Genomic DNA, 14110 nt, shown 5'->3' with positions numbered 1-14110 from the left:
ATTAAAATTGTTGTATATGATACTGCAATTTATGTGCACTCAAAAATATTAAATGAATAGAATATGAAATGTTAGAAAGTAAAAAGTTACGCATTCAATGTGCATCAATTAATTATTTCTAAATATTTGTATATATTTATATTTAATTGTAGAATATGAAAGTTTTGGAATAACAAAAATTTTAATTTTTTCACTCACTCAAACTATGAATTTCCATGTTCAATTTATTTCCATAGCAATTTAGCACTTTGAAAGCTTTATGTTAATAAAATTAAGAAAAATAATTAAGAAATTTAAACTGTATTTACTAATAATAAACAAGAAAATAGTTTAAAAAATGTGAACAATATAGAAAATGTAAAACATCAACCAATTATAATACATAGATTAATTTAAAATTTAATAAGATAATGTAAAACATCAGCAAATTATAATACATAGATTAATTTAAAATTTAATAAGAATATTGATGATTGATTTAATTCATATTTTATGTTTGAATATCATTTTTTAATTTTTAACATATTTTATTAATAATAATTATCTTTAATCTTATATTTTTACAATTACATATATATATATATATATATATATAACAAACTTATGATATTTTTACAAACTTAAAGCACTTAGTTAAATAAATTATTTTTATAATATATGGAATCAATATTTTTAGTACGTGTATTGCACGTGGTATTGCACTAGTAAAATAAAATGTTTTGAACTCAATATAGCTCAACAAGTTAAAATATATATTTTCCATAAAAAGTTTCTAAATTCAAATTCTGACTTCTACGCCCTATTAAAAAAAAGAATATATATATAATAAAATAGTTTGCTTTAGGTTTATAACGTTAACTTGTTGGTCTCTCTCCACCTTGTTTGTAGCCGCGCCGAAATTTCTCTCTGATCACTCTCTCTCTCTCTCCCGCGCTCCCGCCTCTCTCCTCTCTCGCTCCTGTGTTTTCTCCCTCTACTACTCCATAGCCACACCTTCTTCATTGCCTTTCCACATTGGCCCTCAACTCTCCCCTGCTCGTAGCCGCATCGAAGCAACACTCTGCTGCATTTTCATGGACCCCCTTCTGTTACCCCTTTGTTTCCTTGTTCTCAGGTGATCTCTCAGTAGATTCCCTTGGTGGGTTTTGGAAACTGAAGCTCGTTGGCGCATTCTATGTAATTGGAGGCTGAATCACTTCTGAATGTCTTTTGGGTAATGTTCTTCATTCTGAATGCGTGGGGTGCCGTGGCTGTGGGGTTCTTTTTGTGTTTGGAATGGAATTATGGGTTTTGCTTTGAACTTGTTTGTGGATTGTTTTTGCATGTCTGGGTCTGAATGTACTATGGTAATTCATTTCATTTGGCCACTGGGCTTTTGAATTGAGATGGAATTATGAAGAAAGAAAAAGAATTGCAGCTGTTTAGTTTACCAAATGCGGAGAACTAGAATTATTTTCTTTTTCTTTTTTTTTATCTCGACTTGTGAAGAATTGAAACAATTTTTGCTTTAACTAGAAAGGCTTCATATATCTATTATTGTTTCGTACCATAAAACTAAATTGCCACCACTTGCCTCTCAGTTTGAAGGGTACGTAGTGCATTTGTTTGAACGACTAGACTGGGATGCCTTTAGATGCATTGAATTATTACAGTGAAGGTATCTTGAGATTGTGGGATTTATTTGTCCTGTTCGGCTATTTTAAACGAGATGGAGTATCAAGTTATTCTTGAGTTTACAACTTCCATGTCGAATTCAGTGCCCACTATAGTCTAGTTAAATTTGATTTCCTGATGTATCAATACATTTTCTTTTTGACTTTTTTGACAGAGTATAGCGTGCCAACTTTTAATCATTGATGGACCTCTATCTGCACAAGACAATGGATCGAAGAAAATTTTTGCATGTATTAAGTTGGAGAGTTTCTTGGTAAGTTTTAAGTGGGAAGGGCAGGGGCAGGAGCTAGTCTGGGGAGGAACTATTTCTTGGAATGGAAACTCTTAGCAAAAATAAGTGCCGGGAGGATTTAGAAGTTGAAATAATTGAATGTTCGAATGAAACTGATCCCAAATTGTATGGGAAAGAAGATCCTGATGCAACTGAATATTCAAGCTCATTTGCTGAGACATCTGATGCGGATGATTGTTCAGGATTCAGCGAAGGGGATGTGGAAACTCAATTTTTTGGAGACATCGGCTTGCCACCCGCATTTGGTTCATTTAGTAGTACACTTCCAATAAGGTGAGGTACCTTTTTTTTTTTTTGTTTCTGCATTTATAATTTATGTTTCAGAGTCATCATGTATCTTTTGTTATAAGAAAAACTACATGAAATTGTAGTATTATGTGTTGAGATGATACCATATCTTTTCACTTTTGTAAAACGTTTCACTTTGTTATGCCTTGATTGCATGCTTAACGATTTCAACAAATACCTGATCTTTGAAAGTTGAAACATGTGAACTTTTTTTTCCTACTTGAGTATGAGCTATTTAGCAACTTTCAATTTAGCTGACGTGAAAACAGAATAGTGGTTAGACTTTTTATTATGAATACAAATTAAAATCTTCTACAGTTTGAACATGAAGGAACTATGAGACTCATCAAATTCTCTGTAATCAGTTTGTTTGTGAATGCGATGAATCAATAATATCATATTAAACATCATGCAACGATTTTGGAAGAAATGGTTCTGTTGGATTGTGTATTTATTTTATGCTGCATTCCATGTTTATTCCTGCGTTTCGTGTTAAGGCTATTGCTTAATAATAGGATGGTTCTATACCTTCATACTTGAGAATGTCTGATTATAACAATGATTGTAATTTCATTTCTTCAATGAAATTTGTTTCCTATTGAAAAGTATGTAAAATAATATTTTTTATTCCAATTTGGAGGGCCATAACTGTATTAGGTACCCGAATACAAGAACCTAACAAGAACACTATATTGCAATACGAAAGAGTAATTACAATACCGATAGCCTTTCGAGAGGGTGGGTATTCTCTCCCTAGGCTACTCAGTAGCACCAAAATACCAAAATGTTCCGATGCCCTCCCCAACAAACTCCTCCCACTTAAAATAACAATTTTACTCCTTTTGTCATTATTGATTGGTTTTCACAAGAGATTGCCACTGGGTTAAGTCAACTAGATGTCTCATAAAATATTTTAGGTGTAAATAGGCAAGAATAGCCAAGCTTACACAAAGAAAAAAAAAAGCATTACATTTTTTGCTCCTTAAGTAGACAAATGGTTAGAGAACTAAAGAAGTGGAGACTGGAGGGAGATGAAACTGTATTTTCTGGATAGAAGATGAAACTAAATTCCTTGAAGCTTTTTATCCAAGATGAAACACCATGTCAACTTCTCCTTCCTTCTAGGTGGGCAATGATGAAGAAGTAGATTTTGGCAAGACAAGTGGGTGAGGTAGTTTCTTTTAGTCACCAAATTTCCTTGGCTGTTGTCTTTCGTGAATCATATGTCCATAATTAATGGATAAGGGAGGGGCTCGCAACCTTTCTTGCTATTTTATGGAATATTTGGTTTGAGAGAATTAGGATAATTTTTAGAGGGGTTGAGACTTGATAGTCCTTGGGGAAGTTTGGTCTATGGCTAGGTTCAATGCTTCCCATGGGGATGTTTGTTAACAACAAGTTTTGTAGTTATGTTGTCACTTATTATCAACAATTGATGCCTTTTTGGGTAATTTTTGTTTCTTTTTTTCCTTTGATCATGCTTCTTTTATGGTGGGCTCTTTCTTTCTTTCTTTCTTTCTTTCCTTGTTTAATTGTTTGTTTGCATTATTTTATTTTTCTGAATGAAAGCAGTTTCTATAATAAATAATGTATTTGAGATGAGGGGAGACCCAGTTTTGAAACTTGAAGTTTAGAAGAAATATGAAAAAGGATGAACCACAGATTAAATATTTGAATAGAAACAGTTTAACTACTGAATAGAAACAATTTTGGGATTTCTATAAAAAGAAGAGATAGAGGAGTTTTAGGATCGTGGAATGGAGACTGTTTTTTTAGTGCACCCATCTATTATTTCTGGAATCCTGTGATGGATAAGGTTTCTTCTTGGAAGAGAAGTATTTTTCTCTAAGGGAGGTAGACTCACTCTTATTCAGTCCATTTTGAGTGGCATCCCTACATACTTCCTCTCTTTGTCTAGGGTTTCCGATTAGTAATCCGTTGGAGAAGCTCATGAGATTTTTTTATGAGAGGGGTGGACAACGAAAAAGGGGTCTCAATTAGTTAGGTGGGAAGTGGTGACCAAATCCTGGATCTTGATAGTCTAGGCATATTAATTTAAGGGTGCGAAATGAGGCCTTGTTGGCTAGGTGGTCGTGTCGGTTTCCTCGAGAGCATAACACCTTATGGCACAAGGTCATTGTGAGCAAGTACGGTTCTCATTCGTTTGAGTGGTTCTCGGATAGGGCTTCAAAAGGCACCTCTAGAAATCTGTGGAAAGCTATTTTTGATGGGTTTCCCTTGTTTTTCTAATTTGTGCAACATAATTGTTTTTGGTAAGACAAGTGGTTGGGGGATAGAGTCTCTGCTACTTGTTTCCTTGTTTATTTCATTTGTTGTCTAAGAGGAACCACTTGATGGCCTCGATTCTTCCCGTCTTTGGGAGTTCGTCCTCTCTAGACCTTGGATCCGGGATAGACTCCTCTACTATTTGTTTCCTTGTTTATTCTATTTGTCCTCTAAGAGGAACCACTTGATGGCCTTGACTCTTCCCTTCTTTGGGAGTTCGTCCTCTCTAGACCTTGGATCCCATCATCCTTTGTCCAATTGGGAAACAGCGAATATTGTAACCCTTAAATCTACGATTGGGAACTTTTTCAGTTTTCTCCAGGAGAATGGATTTAGGCCTCTGGGCCTTAAATTCTCTTGTTGATCTTTAAAAACACTGCTTGGTGAATCCCTCACCCTCCAGCAACTCTGTCTTCTCCATGCTGTGGAAGATCAAAACTTCTAAGAAGATCATGGTCTGATAGGGTCATGGTGTTGCATCCTCTGTTGGAGAGCGCTAGAGGACCTTGATCACCTCATGTGAAGTTGTCATTATGGTTATGTGATTTGGAGTTGCTTCTTTTACATGTTTGGTTATAGTTTGGTTTGGCCTAGAGGGTGTAGTTTGATTGCAGAGGAGGTCCTTCTTCATATGCCCGTTTGTAATAAGGGTCGTTTTTTGTGGTTTGCCTGATTTTGTGCTTCTCTTTGGTGTATTTGGGTTGAGAGAAACAATAGAATCTTTAGAGGGATTGAGAGACCTTGGGGGAGGAAGGGACCCGGTCCTTGTTAGATTCCATGTTTCTCTTTGGGCTTTAGTGCTTAATGGCTTTTGCAGTTATCCCTTAGGTATGATTATGCTTGATTGGAGCCTCTTTTTTTAGTTTGGTTCCTTTTGAGTTTGGGCTGTTCTCTTTTCTCCCTTGTAGTCTTGCGTGGTTTCTCATTAAAAAGAAAAGGTTGGAATGCCCTATTGCTATAGATGGATTGCTGCTACACTTTCTGCGACCATTGAAAGAAATATGGGACAACTTCTTTCTGGAAAATTTTGATAGTATAGCAAAAATTCTTGAGACAAATGCAAGAGCTGCTCTATGGGGTTTGTGGCCTGTAAGGAACCATAGATGGGGGAAATAGTTGGGATTTTTCATCAGTTTTCATTTTAGCAAAAAGATCATGGAATTAAATGTTCAATGAGTTCAAGTTGTCTTGGTGCTGATACAATAATACTAAAGACTGCTTAATTCAACATTTTAATGGCTCCTCCTACTCGAGTGCTGACACAGTAGGGGTGATGGAGTAATGAGTATCTAAGGTTAATTTGGAAAGAAAGGAACACCAATTGCAGTTTTTATTATTTATTGTTTTTTTTTTTTTGTTTTTGGGTAAGATTGGTTTCATTTTGTACTTCTGATGTGACAAGTTCGTTTCTTATAAAAAGAGAAGGAAAGCTCCTCCTATGTAATTAATACTAGTTGAAGTGGTTTTGTAATTCTCCTTTGGGGAGAAGGGGTTTTGTTGGTTTGGTTATTTCTTTTCACTGTAGGAATGAAAAAAGTCTCTTGTTTCGAGAGAAAAAAAAGTCTGAATGCGTATCTTTGATGATCATGGAATATCTGGCATTCCTTAGACCCTTATGGTAACATGAAGATGTGGAATAACGAATAACATCAACCATCTTGATCATTATTTTGTTTCTAATTCAGAATAGCTATTCAGGCAGGTAACTTAATCAGATTTATAATTATATTCGAAGTGATTAAACGGTGTACCTCACCCTTCTGTAGGAAGCGGAAGTTAACTAGTCACTGGCAAAACTTCATCCGCCCTCTAATGTGGCGCTGCAAGTGGACAGAATTGAGAATTAAGGAACTTGAGTCACAAGCATTAAGATATTCCAGAGCGCTTGCAGTGTATGAACAAGGAAAAAGTTCATGGCTCGATCCAACAGTGGAAGAATTTTCTTCAAAAGAATTGCCATTGTCTAGCCAATATTATAGAAGAAAGGCGATGAAGAGAAGAAAACGAAAGAGAGTTGAAGATACAAATGATATATTATCCTATATGACACAGCATAACCTTTTCTCCTACCATGGTACCAGCTTTAAGCTCATAGTAATATCTTCTGGTTTTGTCACTTTCCTTCTCTTCCATCCCATTTTGCTCCCTCTAAATGAATTGATGTGTCATTTGGTAACATTTGCTTTTTAATACAGAAAATAAGAGATCTGAACTAGATGGTATTCCCGTAGCTGATGAATTTGCTAATCCAGGTAAAATATTTCTGCCGTTACCTATATATATTATCTGCATGGCATGCAGTCTTTTCTTGGTTATGCTAGCCGATGGGAAGGTCAGGCAAGGCACTTGCACTGGATATTTGGGCGTGGCGAGTGGTATACTGAAGAAAGGCAATCTTTAATTATTTTAGTGCATTGGACTCGAAAACCTTCTTTTCTTTTTCATTCATTTTATATATATATATATATATATATATTTTATGAACGAGAAACAAATTTTTCATTGATAATTAAAAAGAAAGATCAAAGAGACCATTCCCATTTGTTCAAATAATAATATATTTATGCCTACTCGTAGTTTAGTGCATTTAACTAAATATCCTAGATCTTTATGCCCAATTGAATACTTTTTTTCTTTTTAGGAACTCAATTGAGTACTTAATGTTATGTTATCTAATTTTGATCTCTATTTTATTATATTTTTTTAAAAACAAGCCATTTTACTCGGTTGACGCAATTGTTTGTCACTCACGTGCAACAATTAAGAGGTTCATCTTCTCCTGTGAATAAGAAGGCAACCCCTTCAGCCTCCTTTCTTTTTTCTTTTTTTTTTGTTTTGGGTGGAAGGGGGTTTGCATAAAATGTTCCATACTTAAATACCTTTACACTGAAAGTTTGCTATCTGTTATTATTCGGTCAGTGAAAGTGGAGAAAAATGCTGATTCTGATGACAAATTTGGGATTAATAATGACTCTGTTCTCGAGTTCAGAGAGAGTAATAGTTCTTTGGAGCAAGTGCTCTGGAAAATTGAAGCGGTGCATTCTCGACTCCACAAGCTAAAAGGTCAAATGGATATGGTGATGTCCAAAAATGCTGCAAAATTTTCCTCCTCAGAGAATCTGAGCCTTCTTGCACCTTGTGAGGCACAGACCAGCTCTGCTCCTACTCCTACATTCTCTGCTGGAAACGGAGAAATATCGGTTGGAGTAATGTACGCCTCAACTCAACATATATCAGAGTGTGATATTGGTGATTTAATGAAGCCCGAAAGTGCCATTTCAAGCTATGGGGAAGCAATTCTAGTTCCTGATATTATTGAAAGTACAGTAGGCCTTTTGACTGCTACTGATGTTTCGGTTCCTCAACCACAAATTGGGGACTCGACTGAGGATGTAAGAACACTTGATGTTGAGCTGATTAATTTGTCTTCTTACATGTCATTTTCTGGTGACTGTAATGCTAGAGACAATTTTTGGTGTTAGCTGCAAAATAGGTTTGCTTTTTTCTTTATAATTTTGTATGTTTATATACAAGAAATTTGAAATGGTTATTTTTTTCCCCAGTTGCTGTAAAATATCATATTTGTAAAAGTGAGTAGATATTAGATTGTATGAATTTTTCTGAACTTCCTTCTACCCTTTCCCTCATCTCAGTTGTCAAATTTTCTGGACAATTTTAGTCCCTTCTTTTGATCTCGTTGACACACTGCATGTCTGTGAAATGCAATTGACCTGTTTTTACCACTTGTTTTCATGAGACTAGGCATGTTTAGCTCTTAAGAAGCTATATTGTACATTTGGATTTCTTTGCCTCATGGTCACTTCCCTTTTCGTTACCAATAAATCAATAGACTCCTGCTTTCTAACATCGGGAACTGACCTTCACAGATTGTCGATAATGTGCTGATACATAATGAGGTGGCTGAAGCAGAGAGAAACACACGTAGCAGGATTGTTGTGCAACCCGTGGAAAAGCACCGAGAACCCGAAAAAAGCAAGCTAGGTGAAGGCACTAGTCTCAATTCAATTCCGACTACACAATCTGATCCTATGGGAAAAGCTGTGGTCTGTGAGGAACAATCAACTCTAAAAAAATGTTTAGCTTCAGATATCAACTTCCCTAGGAACAAGAGAAAGCGAGGGGAGCGAAAAGCAGGCCCTGGTAGCTGGAACAAGAGACATTCAAGCGAACCCGATAGCCAGTAAAGTGATGTCAGCTATCTATTAGATGATCTGGAGCTGGGCAGACGTAAATTCTCCACTTCTCTATTAGCCATTGGCATAGGTACGTAATGACCAGTGATCATGTTTGTCTTATTGAGCTGCTTCCGTATATGGGTTAGAGAGAGATCCTGAGTTTTGCTCTTCTGTATGAGTTCTACTTGTATCATGTTTATTAGGAACTGATCTCTCTGGTACGCTGTTTTAAATCTAAATAAGATAGTTTTTTTTTTCCCAACTTTTCATACCTGGAATTACTGATCTACTTGAGTCAAGTCATATGTTCTAAAGGATTTTCCTGTTTAAAAATCCATTTTTCCATTAAAAAATAGTTTTATTTGCGTTTAAATAGTCTTTTGGTCCGTCTTTTTGTCCTTGTAATTTTAACTTTGGTTTATTTTAGTCCCTATACTTTCAATACGTCCATTTTGGTTCCTATACTTTCAACTTTTATTAATTTTAGTCTTTGTACATTAGTAACATTCATTTTGGTTTCCGTACTTTAAAAAAGTGACCATTTTTATCTATTCATTTTCATTTTTATCTCATTTAGTTCGATAAAAATTTTAGCAAGACACTTTACTTACTAAATTTTTTGAGACATAGTCATAAATTTGCATTCAAAATTTATCATTGTGTATAAAATCTGTGTTCAAATTCTTGTCAATAGAGACCAAAATAGTCACTTTTTAAAGTACAAGGACCAAAACAAACGTTTTGCAAATACAAAAACTAAAGTAAACAAAAGTTGAAAATATAGGGCCTACAGAGACCAAAATAAACCAATGTCAAAAGTAGAGGGACCAAAAGAATATTTAAACCTTTTACTTGACTGCAAAGTAGGAAAGATCATCAGATTCAATGGAAGTTGTGCATGCGGTCACATATTTAGGATATTAAATATCATACGAGTTTAGCTAAAAAACCAGTATCTTAAAAAAAAACTTGAATGGTTGTTGAATTTGGGTGCTAGATACTCATATTACCAAGCTTTGTAGTGCCTTTATTTGTTGGCATATTGATTGCAGACTTGTTATATGATATGCAAAATCTATAATCATTATGTCTTATACTCTTTTTAAGCTACTTTTTAGTTTCTAGGGTGTGAATCTGAATACGATAGCCTACATAAACTGCATCATTACATTACATTGGTAAGCCATTGGCAGAAAGACTAGGTCATGGACCACTACATCCTCATTTTGAGCATTTTTGATAAATATGATCAGGTAAACATATGATTATCAATCATTTTCTGAGCTGAAAAGCCTGGAATGACATTTGAGGCAGAAACATCTTAGTAGTTGGCTGGTGATTCTGATTCTCATCGTTATATATTTGGACATTGTTAAATTTACATCATTATGTGTCGGTATAGAATACAGACATCGATGAAAATATTGATAAAATGTTGATTTCAATCGATATTTCTAGAGGATATAAAATGTCTTGATCTGTGTATTTTATGTTGGTTATTGACAGACATTACTAGTCCTGGAAATAAATATATATGTTTATGTTTTGCAAAGGATTATTTCCATTGTTCACATCATGCCACTCAAAAAGAGCTGTTAACAAGTTTTGAGTTTCAATATGGTTTAAAAATATTATTAGTCTTTGTACTTGTATCTTTTTTAACATTTTAAAATAGTACTGCTCTGAGTACGTCACTCACAAAATATAATATATTATATATGTTGCAATTTTTTTTAATCGAGTTACAATCATCACATAAAAAATTTGTTCGAAAAACAACATCGGCATGAAATATAGGCAAGTGAACGAAGTCGATGGATCTCCTACCATTCAAAATCAGATTTTTTCAGCCAAATTACGTATTTTCTATTGAATTATGTTCGATTTATTTATTTATTTATTAGATATATGGCGGTTGATAAAGATTAGGATGCGAAAATATATAATTGTACAATGGTATGCATGCCTTGGAAAGGGAATCAATTAGATGAGAGAATCATCTGTTTTATTAAGTTGTGATCATTCCCATTGGTACTATTTCTTTTAAGATCATTGCCATTTCTATCATCTCCAAATTAAAACAAAGGGCATTATTTTTTCCACTCAAAATCAAATACAATTTCTTATCCAATCCACTCTCAAAGGCTTTTTTTGCTAATTTGTTCATGAGAGATCCCAAGCCATCTAACTCAAGGTATGCTCTCTCTCTCTCCATAAAGAAACCATTGAAGTAATGAGGAAAGTTCTGAGCTTTTGACTCAAATGGAACTCAATGAAAGATGGTTCCTCAGCTTTGGTTATGTATTTGTTTCTTTTTTTGGTTGACATTAAAGAAATAAATTAACGAACTCCGACCATTAACCAAAAGATTGGAGGTTCGAATCCTCACCCACGTATTGAGGTTTGATTTGTGTGCAAAACTTGGGAATTTTCAGCAAAGAGCTTTTAGTTTTTGTTTCTTATTAATATTTTATGCCCTAATTCCCTTCTATAAAATTAGATTACAAATTGACAACGTTAGTTAGGTTTAAATAATATGTTTATAGTTTCCAACTATATATTTTAGCTTGATTTAATGACCATCCATTAAATTACAAAATTAGTATTTAAACTTTGGACATTATACCTATTTAGCTTTTGAAGTTTAAAAATATCCCATTATGTCTTTGAAATTTGGATTATATTTCTATTTTATTTTTAATATCATTAACATATAATTTATTAATTTTGATGTGATATATCCCAATTTTTAATGAATTTGGTTTAATTGACATGATCTGATAGATAACTAGACAAATTAATTGAAATGATATATGTCTGTTGTAAATTTTAGTTGGGTATATATAGAAGTGGCAAATAGTTCAATGAATAATAAGCATGTATCGTGTTAGTATTATATTAATGGTGTTAATAGCAAAGACTAGAAAGAAGCATAATTCAAAGTCTAAAGACGTAATTATTACTTTTTTAAAGTTAAAAAACTAAAGAAATGTGATGCTGATCAATCTACAAGGACTAAGTTTATAACTTAATATACAAAGTAGGAAGTAGGCGCTCTCTATTTAGCAACAAGGGATACTTAACTTGTTTCTGATAGTTGTTCTTTATTTTTTAATATTCTTGAAATCAATACCATGTGGTTTAGGCTTTTCCGATAAGTTATTTTTTATTTATTCATATTTCTAGAATCTATACCATGTAGCTTAGGTTGTGATTCCCTACCATCGGGATATGTTGTTTGGGCTAAGCAAGGTAGAGAGTACTTAAGTGCTTGCCACTCCCCTGAAGGACATTTGAGATACAAACTTATTAATTGATCACAAGTTGAAATAAAAAGAAATAATAATAATAAAACTAAGGTCCCGTTTGCATTAAACCATCATTTTCTTTTTTTTTTTTTTTTAATTCATACTCGATTTCTTACATTATGATCTTTACTATGTACTTTTTCACCTTTCTTTGAAAATTCACTTAAATTCTTAGCCCAATTTGATAAAAATAAACAACTTGACATCAATGTTCACCTCTCTAAAGCTTATAACTTTTTTTCTTTTTTTCTTTTTGGGTTGAATTTCAAGTTTAGCTCGGAACTTTTGAAATCGTGTTTAATTAGTGAGATGAATTTTAAAAACTGTAATATGTCTCCAAACTCATTTCAATTTCGTGCCAGCTAATAGGTCCCAAAATTGAACTTGTTGATTAATAAATGATTAGAGCTTTCAATTTTATGTCTCTAACTACTAGGTTCGTGGATTTTAAAAAACGGAACTTTTTAAATTTCAAACACATTCTATTAGATATTTTTTAAGGTTGGATATAACTTATTCAAAATTCAAGAATTAAACTTGGGTCCCAAACAGATAAACTTGGCTGACAAGCTTTAATATTCTTTTTCTGCTAACAAAAGGGTCATGTCTCTTCTATGCCTTTATTTTTATTTTTTTCTTGGATCCCTTCTTCGTCACTTTTGCAGTCATTAAAGAAAAGTAAAAGTCAATAAAATTTATTATTATTATTATTGTTGTTGTTTAGTTGGGGTTGCAAGTTACGCAAACAAAGTCTCATATTTACTAGAGAATGAGGTGATTCATATGATATAGAAAAAATGATGATTATCTCTATTGGTCTGAGGACTTTTTGGGTAGAACCAAAAACAAAATCGCGATGACTACACCCAAAACGGACAATATCATAACATTGTAGAGATATTGGAATACGAAGGTTACCGTTATCTTCTTTAACGATTCCCAATAGTTCATGGGGATCTCTATTTAGAGATTAGATCAAACGTTAAAATTTTGTTCTCTCTCCATGTTTCTACAACGAAATTTGTTTTGAAAAAAAAAACAAAGTTTGAATAATGTATATCTTAAATTCTTGCAGAGTATGATGAAAATAGGATCACAAAGAGTATAATATATATGAGTATAGATTATAATCTTGAAATAGTAGAGAAATGTATTTGTAAAGTATATGATATTTTTAAATTTTTGTTGCACAACAAATATTAATAAGACAATGTTATGATATTGTCTACTTTAAATTTAAGTCCACATGAATTTGATTGTGATTATTTTACTCAAAATGTCTCGTATGAATGAAAATATTGCCTTTATTTATATACCACAGATCTTCCACATTTTTATTCCATGTCAAAGAGTTTTCTAATACAGCGGTTTACTTTTTTCTTCTTGATATTAATGGGTGACCTAACTAACAAAAGGATTTAACAACCACAGCTCTCCAAAAGTCAATTTTGAGTTGCTCTCTCATCATTGATTTAATTTCACAACATAAAATTTTAATCCAACTACTTCTCTCTAATCAGATCAAAGTTTTGAAAGGAAGAAAGAAAGAAAAAACTAATTATAATTTATACCTCGAAAACAATAGAAATTAAAAGAGAATTTGATCTCTAGTTGTGCTTCTTCCACCTTGAGTTTTAGGCCAAAAAAAAAAAAAGGAAATGTTATTTTTACCATTAAATTTGAGAATTTTTTTTTACGGGAAGAATCGAACCACCGATCTTGAGCAGGTAATCAAACTAGTTAAGGTTCTATTTTTCCTCTTCACTGCTCCATTAGCAGTAGTTAAATATGAAGTAGTCTCATGAATTATTATGGATGATGCAAATGAAAATTCTCAAAACATCACTTTTATTTTTTACTAAATAAATATTGGTTTTATTATAAAAAAATAGAAAATATAAATATTAGTGTATTTTGAAAAGTATTCAATAATTGTGGTAAAATATTTAGTTTCTCCCCTGTTAAAAATCTCTTCAAGTCTTTATGAATTAAATCTACAAATTCAATATTTCTTTAAAATAGTTTTATAGGTTTTTTGTAATTTTAGATTTACTGTATTTTTCACA

The 14110-nt window shown here is 33.1% G+C and overlaps 1 protein-coding gene across 2 annotated transcripts; it reads left to right on the top strand.

Annotated features, from left to right (window-relative positions):
• The first annotated feature begins 858 nt into the window (after positions 1-858).
• Positions 859-9005, top strand: LOC111025545 (elongation factor). 2 transcript variants are annotated; one of them, XM_022303414.2, is made up of 7 exons: positions 859-1213; positions 1581-1657; positions 1829-2239; positions 6307-6614; positions 6736-6792; positions 7460-7932; positions 8428-9005. In XM_022303414.2, exons 3-7 carry the CDS (start codon positions 1989-1991, stop codon positions 8743-8745), a joined length of 1407 nt encoding a protein of 468 aa, XP_022159106.1. In that variant the 5' UTR covers positions 859-1213; positions 1581-1657; positions 1829-1988; the 3' UTR covers positions 8746-9005. The 2 variants fall into 2 exon arrangements, with proteins under 2 accessions (XP_022159106.1, XP_022159105.1); XM_022303413.2 differs by lacking the exon at positions 1581-1657.
• The last annotated feature ends 5105 nt before the right edge of the window (positions 9006-14110 follow it).

The sequence above is a fragment of the Momordica charantia genome, assembly GCF_013281855.1.
Source record: "Momordica charantia cultivar OHB3-1 chromosome 5 unlocalized genomic scaffold, Mcharantia_2.0 BLBB01000005.1, whole genome shotgun sequence".
In the NCBI taxonomy this organism is placed as follows: domain Eukaryota; kingdom Viridiplantae; phylum Streptophyta; class Magnoliopsida; order Cucurbitales; family Cucurbitaceae; genus Momordica; species Momordica charantia.
Note: the sequence above shows the minus strand (reverse complement) of the source record. Positions and strands in the feature narration are given on the sequence as shown.